This window comes from Lithobates pipiens, unplaced genomic scaffold, assembly GCF_037356315.1.
Source record: "Lithobates pipiens isolate NorthernLeopardFrog02 unplaced genomic scaffold, aLitPip1_a1.2 Scaffold_22, whole genome shotgun sequence".
Lineage (NCBI taxonomy): Eukaryota > Metazoa > Chordata > Amphibia > Anura > Ranidae > Lithobates > Lithobates pipiens.
The window spans coordinates 39395252-39422775 of record NW_027507784.1 but is presented as its reverse complement, the minus strand read 5'-3'; the positions used below and the strand labels follow the sequence as shown (position 1 = coordinate 39422775).

Sequence of the window (27524 nt, the reverse complement as noted above, 5' to 3'; positions counted from 1 at the left end):
GTCAAATAGGGTCCTCCATCAGATGCTGTCCTCTGCGTACTGCGCATGCGCAGTACACAGGAGCACAGATTCCGAAAATTGCCGAGGACGAACGGCGCCTGCGCCGTGAGTCCAGGTTCTATCCCCACTATCCAAGTGGACATAGAGTTAGAATAAAAAAGAGCCGAGCGCAGCGAGGCCGAGCCTGAAGCGTGGCGAGCGAAGCTCGCCCGCGAGGGGCCCTCTAAAATTCTAAACCCTATGTCCGCTTGGATAGTGGGGCTAACTCCTCCACTCACGGCGCAGGCGCCGTTCAGCTTCGGAGATTTTCCGAAGCTTCGTCTGCTCCGTACTGCGCATGCGCAGTACGGAGCGGACACATATGGATGGCCGGACTCTATTAGGCAGAACACCGGTCACACACATACACACACTCCCTTCCTTCCTTCCTTCCCTAGCAACGCGGGCGCGTGCAAGGGGCGGGGCAGGGCTGCGCAAGCGCAGTATGCCGCCGATCTGTCAACTGAGAAGTGTCGGCGGGCTGGTCACTACCTCGCTCGGTCGGTGCGGACTCCGCTCCTCGTGCCACGGACGATCGGCCAATCATAGGGCTACTTGGGCGCCTAGCAGGTAAGAGCGGGCCACGTGCCACCTTCCTTCCCTCCCGCCCTCCGCCTAGCGCCCTGCCAATGCAAGACCGCGCAGTGTATGAATGGCAGCTGTGCCAGCCAATGAGGTCCCAGGGGAGAAAACAGGTGTTGGCAGTTGTCAGTCAGTGGAACTACAAGTGCTGGAAAAGGGGCTGCAGTGTGATTGGTTTAGAGGGGCTGAAGCAGGGAATGCTGGAACTTGTGGTTCCATAGCAGAAAGACAAAATACATTATAGTATCCTCACTCACAGCCCTATACTTCCTGTCCTGGCACAGTCCTCGTGCCCCTCCCGTCCCGGCACAGTACCCGTGCCAGCGGAGGAATTCCCAATCTAACAGCGCCTGCAAGAAGAGGGCAGTTTGAAGATGTGTTGGTGACTTCTGATATGAGGTCATTCTTTCAGCCCCTCCCGTCCCGGTCGCAGTCCCCGTCCCGGGCCCAGTCCCCCTCATGCTGGGTAGGTACTAATCTACCCTGGGGGCAGATAGGAGCAGGAGTGTGTCAGGTGTCTGATAAGGGACCCTCCTCTGAGGATCTGTTGCAGTGGGCTTGCTGGTTGCTCTGGGTTACCTCGCACTGCCTTGTCGTCCTTGCTGGTTGCTATAAGTTACCCTGCTCTACCTTGACATTCTTGCTGGTTGCTATGGGTTACCTCACTGTGAGTTAAAATTTGTGTTATGAACTGAATTGTAGGATGTCAGGGCGAAGACACACCCGGGATCCCTCTGTTCTCTCCCCAGCCGTGTCTTCTGGCCGGTAACAACATCAGCTTTAAGTGCAGGAAACATGAAATATTGATGGTGAGCTCCGTCCTTCTCATGTACTCTCCATGGAGATCTACATTGACAGACTCACAGTCCGTGTCTGGCTCAGTTGCAGTGATAACCATGCGGTTGTCATGTCTCCGGGGTTATCGGAGAACGTCATCAGAAATCACTGCGGTTGTGGATGGAGATCTCCACATGTGGGGGATCAGTATATACGTTATGTTGTGTGTTCGTGTACAAAACGCATTCAAAACCGATGTCCTCTCTATGTAGAGGAGTTCTGGGCCCGACCCGCATTCCAATCCTGGAACCCCACCCGGCTCTGCCATCAGCAGAAAGTACTTTCCCTTTCTGTTTACGGAGAACAATCTGGTTTTGTTTTCCCAGAACGTTCTTCAGTTCTGTCATTTTCTGTTTCTCGCTTCTTGTTATTTTATTCTTTTGTTTATTTCAGGAGGTTTGTGAAGATTATAATAAAAAGCCCAATCAGGATCAGCTATATGAACTGCCCGTCTGCCAGGAGCGGTGGCATTTTCAGGGCAGAGCTGCCTCTGCTTATTAATTCACACTATGCACTTTCCTTTGTATAGACAAAGGTATTGTCACCATTGAATAACACCTGCCTGCCTGCTCAGTCTTCTACTGAATGAATTGAATGTAATACACTGAGCTGTGTATGGACTCCCGTATAGGTGTGTATATATAGGATCATGTCATTTCCTGCCAGCCAATCAAGAGACTGGAAATCCGGCAGATGATTGCTAGGGATGCTGAAACACGGCATGTCTGTGGTCTTGTCAGATTTGCTACCACCCCCCCAGTTCTACTTGATTGACAGGTTGTGCTCAAGCTTTCCCGCCTTGCCCCCCCCCCCCCCCCGGCAGCCCTGTGCCACTTGATTGACATCGGGGCTTTCCCTGACGTCCTATGTGTCATTCTGCTGCTGCCTATCCCCAGGCAATGCGTTGCCAAGCCCTTGTAGGTAATGAATGACCTTTTACCTGGAGTAGGTCGTATTCAGGGGCAGTACACAACCGGGTATAATTGTTGCTGCTGCATGTTCTACTTTAAGGTGGGCAGTAAAACTGCAACACAACCACCTTTTTTTACTGCCATCTGCATGAATGAGGCCTTTCCCTTTCCTCGGTTCCGGGGCCCTTCCCTTTCCTCGGTTCCGGGGCCCTGCCCCAGATTCCCCGGTTCCGGGGCCCTTCGTTTACTCGTCACGGGGTGACAACTGTCCCCCGAGTGTTCTCCCGTATTGTCTGCTTGTCCCATCCACTCCTGGAGGACTATGAGCGGCTGTGCAGACACACACTGCCCACAGAAGCCGGTCCAGAGCAATGATGTGCAGCCAATTGGTGGAACTGGTGCGTGTAGACTGGAAGTGGCTGTAGGAGGCTTCAGGAGATCAGCAGCACTGATCTGGAAATAGAAAAGTGAAACCCCTGGTATTTTATGCCAACATGCCAATTGTTAGATACACAGAGCTTTACCAAACCAGATGTGGTTCAGGTAGGGCTCCATTCTACTTTAACTGACCCGCCAAAACAGAACACTTACCTCCATACAATGGGGCAGATGTCCCACTGCATCACTCTGTTCAGGGCCAGAAGTGGTCAGACAGGTTTTTCATCCATACAACCTCTCCCTGCTTGACTTTTACATTGTCTGTTGTCTGACTTCTGTGCGAAATAAGCAGACACCAACCAACCAGAAGGCTGCAGAGATAAGTGTAATGCCGCGTACACACGGGCGGACTTTTCGAGGGTTTAAGTCTGACAGACTTCCGACAGAGTTCTGACGGACTTTTCGACTGAGCGGACTTGGCCACACACAATCACACCAAACTCCGACGGATTCGAAAGTGATGACGTACGACTGGACTAGAATAAGGAAGTTCATAGCCAGTAGCCAATAGCTGCCCTAGCGTCTGTTTTAGTCCGTCGGAATAGCATACACACGAGCGAATTTTTCGGAGGGACCAGGTCCGGCGGAGTTCCGTCAGAAAAATTTGAAGCATGTTCCATTTTCTAAAGTCCGTCAGACTTTTGCGAATCAAAAGTCCGTTGCAGCCCACACACGATCGAATAGTCTGACGGAATCATTCCGTCGGACTTTGGATGTTCAAAAGTCCGCTCGTGTGTACGGGGCTTAAGTGTTTGGCGGATGCTGGAGAGTTAACCCCTGACAGTCTCTTCTGTCTCTCGGGACCCTTGGTGTAATCTCTACACTGAGTTCCCAAGTCTGTACACCTGCTGTGCCCATTATGAGGGGTTCCCACCATCCCTGTGCTGAGTTCCTAGATCTATACACCCGCTGTGCCCATTATGAGGGGTTCCCACCATCCCTGTGCTGAGTTCTCAGGGTCTGTACACCTGTGCCCATTATGAGGGGTTCTCATTGTCTGTACACCCGCTGTGCCCATTATGAGGGGTTCCCACCATCCCTGTGCTGAGTTCTCAGGGTCTGTACACCTGTGCCCATTATGAGGGGTTCTCATTGTCTGTACACCTGCTGTGCCCATTATGAGGGGTTCCCACCATCCCTGTGCTGAACTACCAGGTCTGTACACCTGCTGTGCCCATTATGAGGAGTTTATATTATTTATTGAAAATCTTACAAACAACAACTTATATAAAACATATTTACAAAATAATTGAATATGACTATACAAAACAAGAACATAATAAATGCAAACCAAAATGCGCACAACATAATCCCTACGGGAGAGCCATACTAAGGGACATCACCGTCACCATGCATGGAGCCTTTTATAAAAACTGAATGAGAGCTGCCGTTAGGGTAGTTGAGGCAGCTGTTTATTAGCCTGACTAGTCCCTCTGCTGGGAGAACCAGCGCGATTCATTGCACCCTGGCACCCATCATCCATAGAGGACGCTGAACTGAACGAGTCCCACTCATCATCATCTGACAGGACCCCAAACTTATTTTCTAAATGCAAAACCCTAGGACTTAAGGTAACTGTACCTCCCTTTTTTTTTTTCCCTCCTTCCTCTTGCCCCTCTTCCTTTTATCCTCCAACGACTCCATATCATCCTTGGACAAAAAGGAGTCAACAGCCTCCCCCCACCTATCCTCCCCTTTCCCCACTCTCCCTTCCCTTATCTACCACCAGGCCAGCCTCTTCACCATCCTCCCCACTCCTCTGCACACCACGATCCTCAATATAAACCTTGCAGCATCGAGGGAGAGGGACTGACACCACACTTGATGCACCTGCCTCAGCACCTCTTGCAGCCTCTGTAATTTTAGAAGACACAGAAGAATTGGACACATTCGCAGCACCTGAAACCTTACCTACTGGGGAGACACAGACATATTGGGTATTGGCACAGACTGGGGAGACACAGACATATTGGGTATTGGCACAGACTGGGGAGACACAGACATATTGGGTATTGGCACAGACTGGGGAGACACAGACATATTGGGTATTGGCACAGACTGGGGAGACACAGACATATTGGGTATTGGCACAGACTGGGGAGACACAGACATATTGGGTATTGGCACAGACTGGGGAGACACAGGCACATCGGGTATTGGCACAGACTCAGATGGACTCACAGGCCCTCCAGCTGCTGAGCTCTGAGAATCCTCCATGTCCAGGCGGAAGAACTCTCTCATAAGCTCTGGCTTGTTGTGCATTGCCTCAGGACACTGACTGTAAGGATGTCCCACCGCATTGCACAGATTACACCTTATAATATTACAGTCCTTTGCCAAATGTCCTATACCCTGACACAGAGAGCACTTCATTACTGGACAGGAGGATGCAAGATGCCCTTTATCTCCACACTTGTTGCAGATGCTGGACAACATTGTCAATGACCTTTAATTTTAGCTGCACAGTCCATATTCCCCGATCGTCCAAAATCTTTTTTAGGGGGCTCAGGACGTCCCCATACCTCCTCAGCCATCCAGATAAATCCCCTTGTGGTATAGACTCATTACGGACAAGAATTGTCACCATTTTAATGAGGGGCTGGCGTGATATAAGCTTGGGGATGAGCCCTTTCCAGTCCGGCAGGCCCCTACACACGTGTTCATACTTCTCCCAAAATATGTCCAAAGACTTCGGACGGATAAAGGACAAATCATATTCATAGGAACCTGCCAGACTGATCAGGGCGAAGATATCTGCAGGCCTAAACCCCATCTGCAGGATTTTATCCACCACTGTCCTCCTATGTGGGGGGTTTCCATCGCCTTCCCATTTTAACTGGACAACATTCCTCCTTTTAAACAGGGAGGAAGATAGAACGTCCCCATGCTCCCTCCCTGCTTGCTCCCCCTTTCCAGATCCTGTGGCAGCAACACCAGCATAAGTTTTTTTTCTTCCACCACCAGCATTTGCAGTCTTGTCCTCAGATACATTCAAACCTGCTGGCAGAGAGTCTGAATCAGCTGGGATAGCAGTCTTCTGATTAGCAGATGCAGGACCCGCCCCCTGCCCCCGAACACTCAGCTTCAATCCTGGGATCCATCACAGTCTTGGCTGCTTTAGACTCCTGGAGAGTTGTAGTACTACTGCACCCAGCATCTCCTCCACCATTCACAGGAACAGCCGCTGTGCCTGGTCCAGGCAAAGTCTCTGTATTGTCCATGGACCTCTCTGCAGACTGAAGCTGACAGTTATTAGCAGATGTTATTGCTTGCTGTACATTGTCTATGGGTCTGGGCTGACTGTCTGTAGCACTACAACCCTCAGCAGGCCCATTGTCATTAAAGAGGAAGTAAACCCTGATGGGTTTACTTCCTCTTTCATTCCCTGCAAAGGCGAAGCATAATGGACTACTGTGCATCGCATAGTACTCCATTATGTGTCACTTACCTGACACAGGAGCCAGCGATGTCACCGCTTTCCCCTGTAGTCCGACGCATCCATCTTCTCGGTGGGTCTCGCCGCTCCACACCGCTGTCATTTGGCGAAGCTGCGATGACGTCACTCCCACGGGAGCCGACACGCGCGGCATCTTCGTCGTTGACGGTGCCGTGCTCAGTGCGCTGTAGACAGCGGTACCTGTCTTTCGGCAAATATATCCTAAACCGTGTAGGTTTAGGAGATATTTCTTGGACCTACAGGTAAGCCTAAGTGTGTTGTAAGGGTTTACAACCACTTTAAAGTTCACACCATCCTGCACACACACTGTACCTGCTCTCTCCACAGGTCTTTCTTCCACAGGGCTGGGAACGATGTCCATCTTCTCCTCACCATCCTGGGGAGCTGCATGCCAGAACCTTCAACCTCCTGCTCAGATGCAGGGCCGTCTTTAATATTGATTGGACCCTGGGCAAAAATTTTCTTGGGGGGGGGGCCATGCAATTTTGCTCTCCACCTTCTCTGATACATACAATAAATAGCAGCTGGACTTAAAATCAGTTTACTGTATCAGATCAGGCAGTTATTGCAATTGGTTGCCAGAGGTTACAGCATATCATTACCGCTTAATGATTGGTTGCTAGAGGTTACAGCACATGATTTCTGTTTGTTGTCTGGCTGCTAGAGATTACTGTACAGTAATACTGCTCACTGGTTGCTATAGGTTACAGCACAAAGTCTCCTCACTGCAGGGGGGCATGATATACATATGAATGCCACCTTTATTTACATATCAGTGCCACTGGCCTCAGCTATTTACATATGAATGACGGTTATTTACATGTAAACACAGGGTCTGCAGGTGAGTCGTCTGTACACAACAATAAGACAGAGCTGGGCAGCATTAGTAGCAGCACTTCACACTGAGATATCAGGACACAGGAAGGGACTAAAACTTCAAGGGACGAGGGAATTTAAACCAGGATAGTTGGAAAGTATGAGGCAGCTGCTTTGGGCCCCACAACAATGACAGGGCCCAGGGCAGTTGCCCCTTTTGCCCTGCTTTAAAGATGGCCCTGCTCAGATGTTCCACATTGCTGGGGAGGGAAGGAGACCGAGGCCTCCGCCATTGAGGGCTCAGCAGATGTCTGAGGTGTTGAAGAGCTGGACTCATCCTCCGGGCCCACTTTCTCACTCTCTGCTGTCTGTACTTGCATCTCCTCACTCTCCATGCAGGAAGCGGCTCCTCTTCTTATTTGGCTAAATCTTTCTTCATTTCTGTATTATTTTTCTTTAAATATGCCACTGTTCTCCTTCAGAGAGCTCACCAGCTCCTTCTGCTTCTTAACAACTTGCTCCAAGTCCTTCAACTCAGGCCTCAGAGCCGACCTCTTCTTGCTGTACAATTTGTCACAAACTTGTTTGTTTTCTTCCTAAATTCAGCCATCAAAATCAACGATTTCTCCTCTTCTTCTTTCTCAATCCGCTTCAGCTTTACAACAATCCTCTGTCTAAAGGCAGACAGGGACTCATCACTCCTTTGGCCGGGCCCAGAATCTTCCACGGGCCCAGCCAGGGGGCCCGCACCAGGGTTCTCCCCAGTATCCAACATCCCTCCTGAGGCAGAGAAGCAACTCTAGCCCCTGGTCTCTGGAAGCACAGGAGCAAAGGAACCAGCGAACTCACACCTCGCTGTCAATGGCAGTTTCCCACCATCCCTGTGCTGAGTTCCTGGGTTTGTACACCTGCTCACTCTGTCTGTTATCCAGTGTTACAGGGAATGCAGTAATGGGAACGCCCAAAACTCTCTGCTAGCCAGCAGCTAATGGTACGATATCTCAGAGTTCCCAAAAAAACGATAGCCAGCAGGTGACTCTGCCCTGTGGGTTCCCAAATATAACTGAAATCTCAATTCTGATTGGGCTGACCCCTTTGGAGAGCACCATTGGGGATGTCTACCATTTTGTTGTACTGTAGTCTGTGCCGCCCTTTTCTTTTGTTCTATAGGAAGCAAGTCGTTTGAGTGTGTTTTTTTTTTTTTTTTTCTCTGTTTGATTTGTGTCATCTTATCCCTCACCTCCACAGCTAGGAAGACTGACGCTACTGTGATTGGTGGATCGGAGTCGCTTGGATGGTGTGGCTCAACGTGCCTCGTCTTCTTACCACGGTTTCCATCACAGCTGCACTAGCTGCTTTTGGAAGGTGCAAATTCAATCCATATGATTCAGATTTTTGGTTACAAAAGTGACAGTTTAGTGATGGGTGGGGTCTGGCGGGCTGAATCTCGGGGACTACAAATGTAAGATCTCCTTGCTGTAGTGCCATGTCTTTTGTATTTGCCCACCTTGGAACTCTGATCTTCCCTCGTTCAAGCAGGGATGGTGGGCGCTCTTCATAATGGGCACAGCAGGTGTATAGACCTTGGAACTCAGCACAGGGATGGTGGGAACCCCTCATAATGGGCACAGCAGGTGTATAGACCTTGGAACTCAGCGCAGGGATGGTGGGAACCCCTCATAATGGGCACAGCAAGTGTACAGACCTTGGAACTCAGCACAGAAATGGTGGACACCTTTCATAATGGGCACAGCAGGTGTACAGACCCGGGAACTCAGCACAGGGATGGTGGGAACCCCTCATAATGGGCACATCGGGTGTACAGACCCTGGAACTCAGCACAGGGGTGGTGGACACCTTTCAAAATGGGCACAGCAGGTGTACACACCCAGGCGCACAGCACAGGGATGGTGGGAACCCCTTATAATGGGCACAGCAGGTGTACACACCCAGGAACTCGGCACAGGGATAGTCGGAACCCCTCATAATGGGCACAGTGGGTGTACAGACCTGGTAACTCAGCACAGGGGGGGTGGGAACCCCTCATAATGGGCACAGCAGGTGTATAGACCCGGGAACTCAGCACAGGCATGGTGGGAACCCTTCATAATGGGCACAGCAGGAGTAACTCTTAAACTAATTAAGTGGTTACCAGGTTGTGTGTCTCTTGCATGCAGGAAAGTCCTCCCCCTCCCTCCAGAGAGTCCATTCCTGAGTGATGGAGCTAAGCAACTGCTCCTGGACTACTTGAGTCAGTTTTTTCCCATAGCTGCCAATCTTTGACTGTTGTCTTGTTATTGTCCTGGTTGAAGCTTTCCAGCGACTGTTTGCTGTCGGGTGATTTGTCATTTGTCTTCATAAATTAGGAATAGCTTACAGGGCGAGGTGACCAATCTAATGTCTGGTCTATTGTTCTCTCTACAGCTTTGTGTTTGCATACTGGTACAGTAACCGCAATCGTCGGCCTGCCATGACGAGTCACGTGAAGGCGCTCACCTCTCCGTATCCAGGTTCTCAGGTGGAGAGGTGGCCGGTACCCCCCGAAAAGGTCAGCTGGTCGGTGGATTGGCCGGAGTACGAGCCTGTAGAGTACACGGCTCGCCCTGTGCTCGCCCAGCCAGTCTGGGCAGACCCGCCACACAGGTGAGAGAGGCTCCGTGGTTCTTCTGTGGGTTTTTATTTTTTATTTTTTCTTACCTGGCTGGTTTTTCCTCTTCTTCTTTTGTTTTTTTTTTCCTCTTAATCTGGATTGAATGCTTTGTATGTTTTTAAAGGCTGGCTCTGTGCAACGTTTAAATAAAACTTCAGTTCCTGTTTTTAGGTTGTACCCCAAGCTAAACAAATCTTGTCTGTATACATTCCTCATGTGTATTCTGCCTGAATCTCCATGTACTTTGTATTTTGTCTAGATCTGTGCAGTCATCCAGTGTGAGACTTCCTGTCAGTGCTATCTTAATAGCTTTATGGGCCCCTGGGCAAAGTAATGCACTGGGGCCCCTAACAGGGAGATGGTGACCTGCGGCGCACGTAGCAAAAAGTGGGTGTGGTTAGATTATGCTACATATTGGGCATGTGTGTGGGGTTTTTTTTTTTTTTTTTTTTGGGCTGATTAACCATTTTCTGACCAGTGACGGACCTGTACATGCATCATCCTGGTACATTTTTTTTATTTATATTTTTTTTAGTGCTGTCTGTCGGCTCTCTTGTAAAAGCAATCCTAGTGGTTAACTAGCTGCTGGATTGCTTTTACAAGCAGCAGGAGACTGCAGGTACGATGCAGGAGATGGTCAGAGACTGCAGGCACGATGCAGGAGATGGTCAGAGACTGCAGGCACGATGCAGGAGATGGTCAGAGACTGCAGGCACGATGCAGGAGATGGTCAGACTGCGTAGTACGGGAGGCGGCCGGGGCCGGCAGGCGTAGTACGGGAGGCGGCCGGGGCCGGCAGGCGTAGTACGGGAGGCGGCCGGGGCCGGCAGGCGTGTTACAAAAGTGCCACACGTTTGGCACCAATCCCTTCTCCTTTCTGCCCCGTGTTCCTGCACACGGGTCCCTATGATTCTTGGTGAGCTGCATGTATGTGAACTCCGGTCATTGTGTCTTGCAGCAATGAAGACTTTCACCCGAAGTACAACACTCTGGACGGCCATGTGCAGAGGACCAGCTTTGAGGGGGTGTACCTGGTGGAGGACGGGAAGCCCAAGTAAGTACAAAGAACACATCTTGCTGTTGAAGTTGTGATTCACCTCTGACATCTGTCACAATGTGTTCTTGTCAGGAACCCCAGTGGAAGGACGGGGGTGACAGGAAGAGGGCTACTAGGAAGGTGGGGACCCAACCATGCAGCCGACCCCATCATCACACGGTAAGTATTTCCTCCCTACGTTATGTTACATACAGTTTAAAGCTGAACACCAGATTTAAAAAAAACACCATGAATGTAGTTATGTATTTATTAATAGTAGTTGTAAACCCTCCCATACACACAGTGAAGTGACTGATCTCCGGGTGATACACAGAGATTAAACCAATCCTCCTACAGAAGTTGTACCTATTTTATCTGCAGTCTTCTCTTCTCTACATTCATTCAAAGTGGAGAATGTATAAAGCTTGTCCGAGTGTTCAGAAAGCGGGGGGTGGGGAACTAAAGGAGCTCAGTGAGGAGAGCTATGAGAGCTGATTGGACGGAAAGGAACACACCTTCCTTCACACATCACACAGGAACAGAGCTGAAGCTGTCAATCAACTGGAGCTCCCTCCCCCGTCACCATTTTTCTCTTGGTGTCAGGAAATTGTTCACGCTGATAGCAGAGGAAGGAGGCAGCAGACAGAAATGACACTTCTCTGGATGGAGACAAGTACACACTATAGAGGGATAGGCTTTGTTCATCTTTCATGTCTGAGGTTTACAACCACTTTAATTCATCATTAAAGGGACCCGGTCCCCATACAGAATGTTCTAAAGCAAACCATTCCTATAAAAGATGACGGTGATTAGTCGCCTTTCCTGCCGTTCACATAAATGAACTTTACTCTGATATGAAGGAATAGCGATGAGGTTGGGTATGTTTAGATCCAAGTTTAAACCCACATGTGTGAGCCGGCCAGGAAGCTGCCATCTGTATTGGGCCAATCATCTGAAGTCAGGGATATTCCTGCTCTGCACCCGACACATATACATGCAGCTGGGTGGGGGTTAGGGACTACCGTGACAGCTTACCATTGAGGGGCAAGGGAGGTGACTTGGCTGCGGTGCCTAATATTCCTTTATCTGGTCCCCTGAGTCTGTTCAATATACCACCAAATGAATTTTGTCATGTTTAACCACTTAGGCCCCAGATCATTTTGCTGGCCAAAGACCAGACCACTTTTTGCGCTTCAGCAGTGCGGTCCCTGTAACTGACAATTGCGCGGTCGAGCGACGTGGCTCCCAAACAAAACCAAACTCCTTCCCCCCCCCCCCCCCCCCCCCCACCAATAGCTTTCTTTTGGTGGTATTTGATCACCTCTGCGTTTTTTATTTTATTTTTTTGGGGGGGGTTTTTTTGCGCTATAAACAAAAATAGAGCGACAATTAAAAAAAAAAAAAAAAAAAAAAAAGCAAGCTTTTTTGCTATAATAAATATCCCCAAAAATATATAAAAATATTTTTTTTCCCTCAGTTTAGGCCGATCTGTATTCTTCTACATATGTTTGGTAAAAAAAAATCGCAATAAGCGTTTGGTTTGCGCAAAAGTTATAGCGTCTACAAAATAGGGGATAGTTTTATGGCATTTTTATTAATAGTTTTTTTTTTTTTGTTTTTTTTTACTAATAATGGTGGTGCTCTGCCTTTTTTTTTTTTTTTTTTTTTTTTTTTTTTTATATATCGTGACTGCGACATGGCGGTCACTTCAGACATTTTTGACACATTTTTGGGACCATTGTCATTTTTACAGCGATCGGTGCTATAAAATTGCATTGGTTACTGTAAAAATGACACTGGCAGTGAAGAGGTTAACCACTAGGAGGGCTAGGAAAGGGTTAAAGCGGGGTCCCACCCTAAAGTGGAACTTCCGCTCATCGGATACAAGCCCCCCCCCCCCCCCCCCCCCCCCCCGGTGTCACAGTTGGCACCTTTCAGGGGGGAGGAGGGGTGCAGGTACCTGTCTAAGATATAGACTCTGGGCATAGACATGGGAGTCTGTCATTTCCTGTCCCGCCGCACTGTCTGCTAGGACACACACGGGTCCCAGAGACAGCGCTGACCATTCCTATTGAGCTGAGCGACTCGTGCATGCGCAGAAGGGAACCGGGAAGTGAAGCCACAACGCTTCACCTCCTGATTCCCTCACCTGGAATGGTGGCGGCAGCAGCCGAGAGCCGAGCGATCGATCGGCCTCGGCTGCCGGCATCGCTGGAACCCGGGATAGGTGAGTGTCCATTTATTAAAAGTCAGCAGCTGTAGTATTTATAGCTGCTGGCTTTTAATTTTTTTTTTTTTTGTAGGTGGAATCCCTCTTTAACCACTTTAAGACCGGACCATTTTGCTGGTAAATGACCAGAGGTCTTTTTACACTTTGGCACTGCGCTGCTTTAACTGGTAATTGCGCGGTCATGCAATGTTGTACCCAAACAAAATTTGCGTCCTTTTCTTCCCACAAATAGAGCTTTCTTTTGATGGTATTTGATTGCCTCTGCGATTTTTATTTTTTGCGATATAAACGTAAAAAGACCGCAAATTTTGAAAAAAAATGATATTTTCTACTTTTTGTTATTAGAAAAATCCAATAAACTCAATTTTAGTCATACATTTAGGCCAAAATGTATTCAGCCACATGTCTTTGGTAAAAAAAAAGTCAATAATTGTATATTTATTGGTTTGCGCAAAAGTTGTCACATCTACAAACTAAGGTACGTTTTCTGGAATTTACGCAGCTTTTAGTTTACGACTGCCTATCTCATTTCTTGAGGTGCTAAAATGGCAGGGCAGTACAAAACCCCCCCAAATGACCCCATTTTGGAAAGTAGACACCCTAAGGAAATTGATAAGAGGCATGTTGAGCCCATTGAATATTTTATTTTTTTGCCTCAAGCGATTGAATAATGACAAAAAAAAAATTTTTTTTTTTTTTTTACACAAAGTTGTCACTAAATGATATATTGCTCACACATGCTATGGGCGTATGTGAAATGACACCCCAAAATAAATTCTGCTGCTTCTCCTGAGTACGGGGATACCACATATGTGGGACTTTTTGGGAGCCTAGCCGCGTACGGGGCCCCGAAAACCAAGCACCGCCTTCAGGCTTTCTAAGGGCGTAAATTTTTGAGTTCACTTCTCACTACCTATTACAGTTTTGAAGGCCATAAAATGCCAAGATGGCACAAAACCCCCACAAATGACCCCATTTTAGAAAGTAGACACCCCAAGCTATTTGCTGAGAGGCATGTTGAGTTCATGGAATATTTTATATTTTGCCACAAGTTGCGGGAAAATTACAAACTTTTTTTTTTTTTTTTTTTTTTTCACAAAGTTGTCACTAAATGATATATTGCTCACACATGCCATGGGCATATGTGAAATGACACCCCAAAATAAATTCTGCTGCTTCTCCTGAGTACGGGGATACCACATATGTGGGACTTTTTGGGAGCCTAGCCGCGTACGGGGCCCCGAAAACCAAGCACCGCCTTCAGGCTTTCTAAGGGCGTAAATATTTGACTTCACTCCTCACTACCTATTACAGTTTTGAAGGCCATAAAATGCCAAGATGGCACAAAACCCCCACAAATGACCCCATTTTAGAAAGTAGACACCCCAAGCTATTTGCTGAGAGGCATGTTGAGTCCATGGAATATTTTATATTTTGCCACAAGTTGCGGGAAAATTACAAACTTTTTTTTTTTTTTTTTTTTTTTTTCACAAAGTTGTCACTAAATGATATATTGCTCACGCATGCCATGGGCATATGTGAAATGACACCCCAAAATAAATTCTGCTGCTTCTCCTGAGTACGGGGATACCACATATGTGGGACTTTTTGGGAGCCTAGCCGCGTACGGGGCCCCGAAAACCAAGCACCGCCTTCAGGCTTTCTAAGGGCGTTACAGTTTTGAAGGCCATAAAATGCCAAGATGGCACAAACCCCCCCCAAATGACCCCATTTTGGAAAGTAGACACCCCTAAATTTAGGGGTACACTAGTGAGACTAGGTAATAAATGGCGGGTGCCCTGAAACTATAAAAAAATAACTAACCAACCAGCGTCACCTGTAACAGTTATATGGTGATCACTGGTGAAAGGGTTAACTAGGGGGCAATCAGGGGGCTTTATGCGGTAGTATATGGGGGTCCCTGGCGCTATAAAAAGCTGCGGCGAACCTAAATACCTACTTGCCTAACTAGCGTCACCTGTGACACTAATACAGCGATCAGAAAAACGATCGCTTATTAGGCTGGGTTCACACTGGAGCGATGCGGGAACGCCACGAATGCGCGGCGGGTTCCCGCATCGCATGCCTCCCGGCGGCAGTTCACACTGCCCTATGCGAACTGCTGGGAGTGTCAGTGAAATGTTACTGACACCCCCAGATCAGTTCGCATATCGCAGTGCGATCTGAAAACTCGGATCGCATGGTGTGAACACCCATGCGATCCGATTCTGCTGCGGGCCAAAAAAAGGGTCCCGTGCGAATTTGCGGCGGGTGCGGCGGGTGTGGCGGGTGCGGCGAATGGCTGAACTCGAATCGCACAGAGATCGGATGTGATTTGCACTGCAGTGCGGTGCGAATCACATCCGTTCTCAAACCGCTGCAATCTGAACCCAGCCTTAGTGACACTGGCGACGGGGGGTGATCACGGGGTTAAACCTTTATTGGGGGGGTTAGGGGGGTACCTTAGAACTAAAGGGGGCTAACCCTAACTGCCCTAACAGTTATTAGTCACAAATGACACCCGCCGGGTGATCAGGGGGTTAAACCTTTATTAGGTAATAAATGGCGGGTGCCCTGAAACTATAAAAAAATAACTAACCAACCAGCGTCACCTGTAACAGTTATATGGTGATCACTGGTGAAAGGGTTAACTAGGGGGCAATCAGGGGGCTTTATGCGGTAGTATATGGGGGTCCCTGGCGCTATAAAAAGCTGCGGCGAACCTAAATACCTACCTGCCTAACTAGCGTCACCTGTGACACTAATACGGCGATCAGAAAAATGATCGCTTATTAGGCTGGGTTCACACTGGAGCGATGCGGAAACGCCGCGAATCCGCGGCGGGTTCCCGCATCGCATGCCTCCCGGCGGCAGTTCACACTGCCCTATGCGAACTGCTGGGAGTGTCAGTGAAATGTTACTGACACCCCCAGATCAGTTCGCATATCGCAGTGCGATCTGCAAACTCGGATCGCATGGTGTGAACACCCATGCGATCCGATTCTGCTGCGGGCCAAAAAAAGGGTCCCGTGCGAATTTGCGGCGGGTGCGGCGGGTGTGGCGGGTGCGGCGGGTGCGGCGAATGGCTGAACTCGAATCGCACAGAGATCGGATGTGATTTGCACTGCAGTGCGGTGCGAATCACATTCGTTCTCATAAACCGCTGCAATGTGAACCCAGCCTTAGTGACACTGGCGACGGGGGGTGATCACGGGGTTAAACCTTTATTGGGGGGGTTAGGGGGGTACATTAGAACTAAAGGGGGCTAACTCTAACTGCCCTAACAGTTATTACAGTCACAAATGACACCAATGCAAAAAAAAAAAAAAAAAAAAAAAAAAAATGACATTGGTGTCACTGTGACTGGGGGGCAGGGGTAATTGGGGGGGTGATCGGGGGGTAAAGGGGGGGTGTGAGTGTGCCTGGCATGTTCTACTGTGTGTGTAGAGTGTTGGTGCAACTCACCGATCCGCTCTCCTCCGTGTCGGAACGGAAAATACCGACACGGAGGAGAGAATACATCACTTCCTCTCCTGTGTTTACATTACAGGAGAGGAAGTGATGTCACGGGGGATTTCCATTCGTCGAGAGAGATCGCGAGGGGGTGGCCATGAATGAATGGCCGTCCCCTCATCCCTGATCTCTCCCGAACGAATGCCGACCGCCGCAGGCACCGGGGGGGGGCCCGATCGGGCCCCCCACCCGCGGGCAGGCATGGACTTATATATACGCCAATATGCCTGCCCGTGCCATTCTGCCGACGTATATCGTCGTGCGGCGGTCGGCAAGTGGTTAAGTGTGTCCTAGGGAGTGATTCTAACTGTTTTGGGGAGGGGCTACAAAAGACACTTCACTGGTCTCTGCTCCCGATTTACAGCTGTGATCAGTGACCGTGTCATTGGGCAGAACGGGGAGATGCTTGTTTATATTAGCATCTCCCCATTCTTCAGCTCTGTGGGACGATTGCAGGTATCCCTGCGGTGATCGAGTCCACGGGACCCGCAATCCGACTCTCGGAGCCCCTGGCAGGGTTGTGCGCACGCCGCCCAGCGGCGCGCACGTGACCGCACGGCGGCAAATTCAAAGGAGCGTACCTTTACGCCCATCTGTGCCATTCTGCCAAAGTAAATGTACATGTGGCAGTTGGCAAGTGGTTGTAAATAAGGGCAAAAAAAGTACCCGTTTGATCCTGCCAGAAACTATGCAAATTGATAACATGGTGCACTCTCTTCCTGTGTTACATTGTCACATACCCACCCACGTTCTGGAAAAGAGGATGGTAGGAGGTGTGCTGTAGTACTGTCATAGGGGTGACAACCATGGCTCCCTCTATAGATACAGTACACTGAGTGAGCTTTGTTACCCTATGACAGGGAGTGTGTTACTGGCAGGATCATCAGGGGAAAATACAGGGAAATAAAGCATAAAAAAGGAAAATGAATGCAGCTACTACATATACAAGTTAAACAATTTAACTGCTGCAGGAAAAAAGTTCAGTCACTAAGCTGCCTATGCTGTGTGGCAGAGCCCTTTAAGTCTTAGGACTGGATGGACAGCAATAAAAATAAAATGGATCCTATATACAGCATTTATTTCAGCTGTCTTTTTTTTTTTTTTTTTTTTTTTTTTCCACTCAAAATAATTTATACAGTGCCTTGAAAAAGTATTCATACCCCTTGAAATTGTCCACATGTTGTCATGTTAAAAACTTAAAATGTATTTTATTGGGATTTTATGTGATAGACCAACACAAAGCGGCTCATAATTGTGAAGTGGAAGGAAAATGATAAATGGTTTTCAAAATTGTTTACGAAATAAATATGTGAAAAGTGTTGGGGGGGCATTTGTATTCAGCCCCCCTTTATTCTGATACCCCTAACCAAAATCTAGTGGAACCAATTGCCTTCAGAAGTCACCTAATTTAGTAAATGGAGCCCACCTGTGTGATTTAATCTCCGTATACATAAAGCTGTTCTGTGAAGCTCTCAGAGGTTTGTTAGAGAACCTTAGTGAAAAAACGGCATCATGAAGGCCAAGGAACACACCAGACAGGTCAGGGATAAAGTCATGTCTTAGAACGGCCCAGTCAAAGTCCAGACCTAAATCCAATTGAGAATCTCTGGCCAATCCAATTGAGAATCTCAAGACTTGCCGTTGACAGACGTTCTCCATCCAATCTGACAGAGCTTGAGCTATTTTGCAAGGAAGAATGGGCAAAAATGTCCCTCTCTAGATGTGCAAAGCTGGTAGAGACATCCCCAAAAAGACTTGCAGCTGTAATTGCAGAGAAAGGCAGTTCTACAAAGTATTGACTCCGGGGGGCGCCATACAAATGTACCCCCAACACTTTTCACATATTTATTTGTAAAGACTTTTGAAATCCATTTATCATTTTCCTTCCACTTCACAATTATATGTCACTTTGTGTTGGTCTATCACATAAAATCCCAATAAAATAAATTTATGTTTTTTGGATGTAACATGACAAAAAGTGGAAAATTGCCAGGGGTGTGAATACTTTTTCAAGGCACTGTATTTGTATTTTAGTTGTTTGCCTGATCAACACTGAGTGTATGTATGTAGGTGTGTGTGTGTGTGTATATATATATATATATATATATATATATATATATATATATATAATATATATAAAAATTTATTCTTTTGGTGCAAATATCAGTAATGATTTGTCTCCCCCTACAGGTGGAAGAGAAACACTTCAGGAGAGAAAGTGACCGACCCGGAGACGGGGAAAGCCATCTTACAGTTTGTAGCCATTCAGAGGAAGGATTGCGGCCAGTGGGCTATACCTGGAGTGAGTAGACGGTCATCGGCCACTCTCACCTAATATCTCCTCTCTGAACTCGCAGGACTGTAACCTCTGCAATCCTGTAAACCAGGGATATGCAATTAGCAGAGCTCCAGCTGTTGCAGAACTACAACTCCCATGAGGGGTAGCAAGACTCTGACAGCTACAAGCATGACACCCAGAGGCAGAGGCATGTAGGACCCAGAGGACTTGTAGTTTTCAACAAATTAGCTGGAGGTCCGCTAATTGCATATTCCTGCTGTATATGTTGCATGTTTACATTGGATGTTGCAACAGGAAATCTTTAAATCTATAAAACTGCCATATTCTCCATGCTGAGTCACCATACACTAACTGAACGGCTCCAGTCAATGTATTGCCTAATGAAGGACTGCAGAGAGGAGCCATCCTTCACCAAGGGGTCCGCCTTCCTGAGGGCAACAGCAATCATAGAGGCTCTGCATCGCATGTGGGCGCTACTTTGTGAATGTAGCCTGCCTAGGAACACCCACTCCTCCAGGCAGTGGCATAGCGTGGGGGTGCGGAGGGGGCCATTGCCTCGGGCGCAACATTAAGGGGGGGGGGGGCCAAATTCCGTTCCAGAGTGTGGCACTGCTGCCTGCCTTTGCTGATTTCATTTCCTGTGTCCCTCGAGCTCTGGCTCCATGGGTGGGTGGACGCAGTCTGGGGAGAAGCAGCAGCTGGAGTGAGAGAGTGTAGAAGAGCAGCGCCATGTAGTGTCAGTTTAGAAATACTGTAGGCAGGACAGTATAGTGGTCAGTGTAGTGGACAGTATAGTGGTCAGTGTGTAGTGGACAGTACAGTGTATAGTGGTTGGTGTGTAGTGGACAGTACAGTATAGTGGTCAGTGTGTAGTACAGTATAGTGTGTACAGTGTAGTGGACAGTATAGTGGTTGGTGTGTAGTGGACAGTGCAGTATAGTGGTTGGTGTGTAGTGGACAGTGCAGTATAGTGGTTGGTGTGTAGTGGACAGTACAGTATAGTGGTCAGTGTGTAGTACAGTATAGTGTGTACAGTGTAGTGGACAGTATAGTGGTTGGTGTGTAGTGGACAGTATAGTGGTTGGTGTGTAGTGGACAGTACAGTATAGTGGTTGGTGTGTAGTGGACAGTACAGTATAGTGGTTGGTGTGTAGTGGACAGTACAGTATAGTGGTCGGTGTGTAGTGGATAGTGGTCACTGTACAGTAGTGGACAGTTTAGTGCTCAGTGTAATATAGTGTGGAATATAGTGGTTAGAGTAGGGGACAGTATAGTGGACAGTGTAGTGTAGTGGTCACTGTAGGAATCAGATTGGTCAGTTTAGGATTTGGGTAGGTCAGTACTATTGTAGGAAGGGAAGGGCCCCTGGGGAGTGCTAAAAGTCTGCAGGTTAGGGGGCGCAAATTACTCACCTTGCCCTGAGCGCTGACAACCCACGCTACGCCACTCCCTCCAGGCGGACACCCACCAGGACATTTTGATATTTGCATAACTCCTCCCAAGATCCAGGACTGAGGAGCACTGAGGTCGGGGTGTTGTGATGTCTTCAGGAAGTTCTGTACAGCACCCTGCTGGCCCCTCCCACCAGCCATGATCTGCCTGCATTGTATAAAGAAGCACAGAGACCCAGCGATGACATCACTGTGTCTAAAATAATGTGTGTAATCAACCCGAAAAGTGTTTTTTTTTTTTTTTTTTCTATTTCATTAGTATGTTGATGGAGGGGGGGGAGGGGGGGAGAAACCAGGGAAGGCAAAACATAAGCAGCAGCAGGAAACTGGTTTGGTTTCTGTGGGCAATAGTCATGTGTGTTTCATCATCCCCATCCCCCCCCCCCCCCACTTCACTATGATGATGTAGTTGATGTTGTTGTTTTTTCTCCCCTTTTGCAGGGAATGGTGGATCCTGGAGAGGTGATCACAGCGACACTACGCAGGGAGTTCTGCGAGGAGGCTCTGAACTCTCTGGAGAGGGCGGGAGAAGAGAAGGACACGCAGGAGAGGATTCAGAGCCTTTTCTCCCAGGATCATTTACCGGTACGTCACACCCTTAGATCAAACAAGGAAAAGGGGCGCGTTGTGCCAACACTGGGTCAGGTCACACCTGACTCACCTACAATCAACCTCTCACCAAGTTTCAGTTTCTTACTTATTGCAACTTATACAAACATTTAAAGGGTTATTATATCTGCTCGATAATTGCAAGAAACACCCGTTTGTTCTATTTGAGATCCAGTGTTGTCTCATATAGTGATTATTTACCCTCCCCCCAACTCACTTCTGTGTACTATAAGGGGAGCCCCGAGTTCTGAGGTCATAGTGGGGGGCTTGTAGTGATAAGGGGCTGGGTTGTAAGGTCTGTTGGGTTGGGAAGGGTTTGGTCCGTACTGAGAGCGTGAACTGGGTGGGGAATGGTGGGATGTGAGTTTAGGTGGGTAAATTTGTACTGGGGTGGGGGCTGTTAAATTGCATCTTTTCTGTAGGACATATGAGGCTGGGAGGGGGTAATTTAGGTTGTACTCCGTACACTAGCCTGTGTTGCCTGCATCTGTCTTCTGCACTACCAGGTCCCTGTGCTTCGTAATCCTGTCCCTGCACTCTGTGCATTGCAGACTCCTGCAAAGTGTCAGGAGTATGAAGGGAGGGGGGGAGAGAATCCCTCTCCCTCTCCCTCTCCCCCTCCCCCTCCCCCTCCCTCTCCCCCTCCCTCTCCCTCTCCCTCTCCCTCTCCCTCTCCCTCTCCCTCTCTCCCTCTCTCCCTCTCTCCCTCTCTCCCTCTCTCCCTCTCTCCCTCTCTCCCTCTCTCCCTCTCTCCCTCTCTCCCTCTCTCCCTCTCTCCCTCTCTCCCTCTCTCCCTCTCTCCCTCTCTCCCTCCCTCCCTCCCTCCCTCCCTCCCTCCCTCCCTCTCCCTCCCTCTCTTGTACATTGTGTTTGCTATGAAACGCATCTAAAAGGTTTCTGAACTTCTCTAAACTCCCTGCTGACACCACCAACTGTGGAGGGGAGTTCTGCATCCTTACTGCTCTTAGACCCCTTTCACACTGGGGCGTTTTTCAGGCGCTTTAGCGTTAAAAAGGCGCCTGTAAAGCGCTTGAAAGAAGCCTCATCTGCAGTCCCAATGTGAAAGCCCAAGTGCTTTAAGAACCCTTTCACAATGTCAGCGCCCGAAAAACGCTCGTAAAGCGCCGCTTAAACTAGCAGCGCTTTACCAGCGTTATTGGGGAGCTTTTAACCCCTGCTAGTGGCCAAATAAAGGGTTAAAAGCGCCCACAAAACGCTGCTGCCAATAGCGTTTTTCTGGCGTTTTACAGGCGCTTCCCATTGATTTCAATGGGAAGGGGCGCTTTATTCACCGCTCCAAAAGCGCTGCAAAGAAGCTGCTTGCAGGACTTTTTTTGACGCCCTGCCAGCGCAGCGCCTTGGTGTGAAAGCACTCGGGTGTTTACATTGGGATTGCAGTTGCAGCTTCTTTCAGGCGTATTTTTTAACGCTAAAGCGCATGAAAAACGCCCCAGTGTGAAAGGGGTCTTAAAGTGGTAGTAAACCCTTACACACCGCTTTTACCTAAAGGTAAGGCTTACCCGTTACCCGGATATCTCCTGAACTTGCACTGTTTAGGAGAGATCCCCTGTATCTGCATGTGCCAACATCATCGGTGCATACACACTGAATAAACGGCTTGCATGGGAGTGACGTCATTGCAGCTCCGGCTCATCACAGCACCGGAGCCTGAGATACCCGGAAATAACTCCAGGAGACGTGTCGCAGCCGCTTTGTTAACTAGACTTCCAGCATTTGTGTACATGCCTTTCAATTTTGTATATCTGTCAAACTCTCCCTTGTAGCACAACGTTTTTAAAGCATATTTTGTGGGTATAAGGACGATGACACGTGTGCTGTGTATATGGTTAGTAGGCACACCCACCATCCTTATTCTCCTTGCTCAGAGGTGACCCAGGTCTTTCACAATCCTAGCAACGCCCCCGTGAACAATTATGATAGCACTGTACTCTGCAACTCCCTGGTAAGGAAAATTGTATATGTGTTTTTTTTTTTTTTTTTTTTTTTTTAGTATGTTGGGTTAGTTAATGACGTGTTTGTCATTTTGGTTATCAGCTACCTACAGTCCTTTTATGGAAAACCATATCCTTGTGTATCTTGATTTAAACCCAGCATGGCAGAGGAAATGTGATATGAAAACCTCTGGTCCCCTGGGTGCTGCAGAGTTCAGCCCCTGACAGGCTCTTCTATTTTTAGGGGACTCTTTCAGGTGCACACACCTGCTGAGCTCTTTGCGGGGGTTCCTAGGATCCTTGGGTTCGGTTCCTAGGTCTGTACACCTGATGTGCTCATTATGAGGGGTTCCCACCATCCCTGTGCTGAGTTCCCGGGTCTGTACACCTGCTGTGCCCATTATGAGGGGTTCCCACCATCCCTGTGCTGAGTTCCCGGGTCTGTACACCTGCTGTGCCCATTATGAGGGGTTTCCACCATCCCTGTGATATTATATTGTGGTTTATGTCTCCAATTTGGAAACCATTGCTTCTGAAAATACCAGCTGAATCCTTCAGCTTCAGTGATTTTGATTTGTAGACGTGGGAAAAACCGTGCAGATTTGGAGCTGTAAAGTGTCCAATCAGATTGATATGACAGCCAGGCAAGGCTGTGCGTTCCAAAGTGAAATGATGCATCAATGTTGTCACCGTATGGGATAGGATATTCTTTGATGGATTTGTAGTCTTGGCTGGACTGTACATAAGCGGCAAACAACTTAAAGCCCAACTCCAGCTTACACTTATTGAGCAGGTACAGCAATAGTTGATTCTTTTTTTTTTTTTTCTTCTTCTTTTTTTTGGACCCATATAAAATTCAATCGTTTATCACCCCTGCTGATAGAATATGGTTTCTCCCAACCCTTCCAACTTCCTGTTTTGCTGGACAGTTTTGGCCTGTTACAGGGAGAGGAGTAACAACACCATCTGGTAATAAATTCTGTTACGGGAACTATGAGTTGTCCTTTAAAGCGGAGCTCCGCTGCTTTTTTTTTTTTTTTTTTTTTTTTTTTATCAACGGCCACAAATACCGCAGCTCCTGACTTTTTAAATAAGGACGCTTGCATGTCCAGGGAGCCAGCGATGTCGGCACCCAAAGCTGCAGCCGCCATCTTCAGTAGGGGAATCTGGAAGGTTTCACTTCCTGGTTCCCTAAAGCGCATGCACGACTTCACGCTGCGCTATCCCACTGGTCCCTGCTGTCTTCTGGGACTGTCTCCCAGAAGACAGCGGGGGGATGGACGGAGGAGGCGCCAGAAGTGGTGTAGATACCCGTGAGTTACTCGGGTATTTATGCCCAGAAGTGGGCGCAAATTACCTGTATTAGACCGGTATCTGCTAAGCCCCCTCTTCCTGAAAGGTGCCAAATGTGACAACGGGGGGGAAGGGGGACCGGAAAAGAGGAAGTTCAATTTTTTGGGTGGAACTCCGCTTTAAGTCTCATTTCTCTTGGTGTGAATCTGACAGACTGGCAGTTTGTTGTTCCTTCCTGGGACATATTCTATCTGATATTTCTTGTACTGCGTTGTTTTTTGTTTTGTTTTTATTTTATTTTTATTTTTTAACATCTGTGATTTTACAGGTGTACAAGGGGTATGTGGATGACCCTCGGAACACTGATAACGCCTGGATGGAGACACAAGCCGTTAATTTCCATGATGATACAGGTGGGGATACTGACACCTAACACACGTCTTCCCTTGAGTCGCTTCTTCTTCTGCTGACCTCCTTGTTCTTCTTCTTTGACAGGCCACATATTGGACCAGCTGGCCTTAGAGGCGGGCGATGATGCTGGAAAAGTGCAGTGGGCAGATATCAGCCAGAACCACAGTCTGTATGCCAACCATGCCCACTTCATCAAGATTGTGGCTGAAAAGAGGGGCGCATGCTGGTAGACCCCCCCCCCCCCCATAAAGGACTGGCAGTGTACTGTTCATTGCATGGCATCGATATGGCCAGTCTGGAGATTTTAACCACATTTTCTATGTATGAACCAAAAAGAACTGTAAGATTCCTTTGAAATATAGGATGAAGGTCTTAAAGCCCAACTCCGCACAGAACATATGTTTGGTTATAGTGGAGAGCGGTTTGAACCTCAGTCAGGTTTTTATTGCTGTCCTTTTGCTGTGGATGTGGTAGTACTGGATTGGGATGGTTTAGATTTCCTTGAAAGTTTGAAAAATGTGGATGCTGTTGATATAAATTTGGGCTGTACACCTGGAGGGGGACCCCCCCCCCCCCCCCCCAAAGATAAAAGTTCTTTTGTATGTTGGTGTATGAAACGCCAGAGAATATATCATCAGCATGGAGAGGTCAAAATCTGATCTTTAATTTACTGATGAAGGCAAGCCAACACGCTTCGGGGGACTCTGAACACTTCTTCAGGGCTGGAGCAGACCATAATCTACATTAACCCAACCCAGACTCCAGGGAAGCACATCGGCCATGGGTGCACAGGAGCTATGGGATCCTTCTCTTCCCCTCAAAGCATTTAAAACACACAAGCCGTACTCCACTGTAGCAAGTCTTTATTGATGCCAGCTTAGGTCAGACATTCTCTCCACCATCAGACGTCAATCCACACACTGATGCGCTTCACCCCTTGGACTTGATCATAGGTCACGTAGGTGACCTTATTGGAGTAAGTCCTTTGGGCGAAATGCGTCAGTGCGTGGCGCCTTAGAAAGTAATGTCACCAGCACACCGGGATCTCCAAAAAAAATGGGTCCAAAGCTTTAATCAGTGATCACATCTTTAGAGTTTCGGAGCCACGCAGGACCCCTTCATCAAGCATGTGACCTCAGTGCTTGGAGTCATCTCTGATGGCAGAGCGATTTGCATGTCTGGCCTTATCTGGCAGCAGTAAAGCTTGTGGTTCAGCAAAAAATAAAATGCTGTTTTATGTGTTTGCTATCGGTTTATGTTGATATACAGAATTATTCCCAATCTCGTCTTTCTTGCTGTTGGTTTATATTGGTGTATACTATGTTATGGACTTTTTTTTATTGTGACAGTCTTCTGTGCAAGGGCCACTTTTTTATCTTTAAAGTGATTTATAAAGGAATATTTAAAAAAAATAATAAATAAATAAACCTCTCTATGCTTACCTGCTTTGTGCAATGGAATTCCACAGATCGACCCCGATCCTCCTCCTCCTCTTAGTCCTTGCCGGTGCTCCTGGCCCCTTCCTCCCTGTCCAGTGCCCCAGTGCGAAATCTATTTCCATTACAGATTGATGCAGCCGCTGTGTGCGCTGTAAGGTACTGTAGTGTCATTGGCTACATACAGTCAGTGGCGCCTGTGTGTGTTCTGGCTGCAGCAACGAGGCAACTCCCCATCTGCTGCCGGATATGAGAGTTGGGCTGATTTGCTTCTCCACTATTCTGCAGAAGCCGTGTGTGTGTGTGTGTGTGTGTGTGTGTGTGTATATATGTATATGTGTGTGTGTGTGTGTGTGTGTGTGTGTATATATATATATATATAATATATATATATATATATATATATATATATATATATATATATATATATATATATATATATGTATGTGTATATATATATATATATATATATATATATATATATATATATATAATTAGTTTTTATCAATAAATACAAGGCTTCCTCTGGCTGAAGTGGAGAGGCATCATGATTTCCACCTTGGCCAATCAAAGGAAGCCTTATATTCATTGGTTAACCACTTGAGGTCCAGTCATAGCCGCATGACGAATACAGCGCGGACCTCAATTTCCAGGAGGTCGTCATAGGACATCCTCCCCTGTGCACGCAGGGTGCGCGGGGAGCGCGCTGTGATCACTGAGACTCGGGTGATCACCGATCTGAGTAAGGGGGCGGTCCTGGCCCCTTACCATGTGATCAGCTGTCAGCCAATGACAGCTGATCACATGATGTAAACAAAAGTTTGGTAATAGTTTTTTTTTTATTTTTTAGTTTTTTTCTCGCACTGTCAGCATGAGCAGCAAAAAAAGCCGATCACCGGCTTATGTTAAAGGGACATCAGTCCCAAAGATTAAGGAACACGGGCAACTCATCTGGGCCAATCAGAACCCCCTTACAGTGCCACCTGTTATTGCCACCTGCCAGTGCCACCTATCAATGCCCACAAGTGCCACCTATCAATGCTCACGAGTGGTGCCAATCAGTGCCACTTATTAGTGTAAGCAACCAGTGCCCATCCCTGCCACCCATCGGTGCCCATCACTGCCGCCTCATCAGTGTACATCAATGCAGGAGAAAAATTACCTGTTTTCAAAATGTTATGACAAACTATGGAAAAAAAATTTAAAAAAATTTAAATTCGGTCTTTTTCAACAAAAAATAAAAACCACAGAGGTGACCAAATACCACCAAAAGAAAGCTCTATTTGTGGAGAAAAAATGATAAAAATTGAATTTGAGTACAGTGATGTATGACCGCGCAATTGTTATTCGAAATGTGTCAGCGCTGAAAGCTGAAAATCGGTCTGGACAGGAGGGGGGTTTAAGTGCCCAGTAAGCAAGTGGTTAAAAAATGCAAGGCTTATCCTGAATGGTGGAGAAGCAGACAGGAAGACACTACATACAAGGGCACATGGAAGTGCGATCGCTGTAGATCCGAGGGAGACATGCAAGAGGAAAAAAAAAAAAATGTTTGCTTGCTTGTGAC

The 27524-nt window shown here is 47.7% G+C and overlaps 1 protein-coding gene across 2 annotated transcripts; it reads left to right on the top strand.

Moving 5' to 3' along the window:
• Positions 1–442: 442 nt before the first annotated feature.
• On the top strand, positions 443–25965 carry NUDT9 (nudix hydrolase 9). Of its 2 annotated transcripts, XM_077447401.1 has the most exons (9): positions 443–609; positions 8329–8445; positions 9505–9723; positions 10689–10784; positions 10860–10946; positions 18700–18811; positions 20701–20844; positions 24442–24526; positions 24609–25965. In XM_077447401.1, exons 2-9 carry the CDS (start codon positions 8375–8377, stop codon positions 24752–24754), a joined length of 960 nt encoding a protein of 319 aa, XP_077303527.1. In that variant the 5' UTR covers positions 443–609; positions 8329–8374; the 3' UTR covers positions 24755–25965. The 2 variants fall into 2 exon arrangements, with proteins under 2 accessions (XP_077303527.1, XP_077303526.1); XM_077447400.1 differs by lacking the exon at positions 8329–8445 and having other exon boundaries at positions 445–609.
• The last annotated feature ends 1559 nt before the right edge of the window (positions 25966–27524 follow it).

Bases quoted from the DNA above. Each gene is read 5' to 3' on its own strand.
- NUDT9 (XM_077447400.1), top strand. From the start codon at position 485: ATGCCGCCGATCTGTCAACTGAGAAGTGTCGGCGGGCTGGTCACTACC. The intron at 610-9,504 runs GTAAGAGCGGGC...TTCTCTCTACAG, and splicing joins GCTACTTGGGCGCCTAGCAG to CTTTGTGTTTGCATACTGGT. The intron at 24,527-24,608 runs GTGGGGATACTG...CTTCTTTGACAG, and splicing joins TAATTTCCATGATGATACAG to GCCACATATTGGACCAGCTG.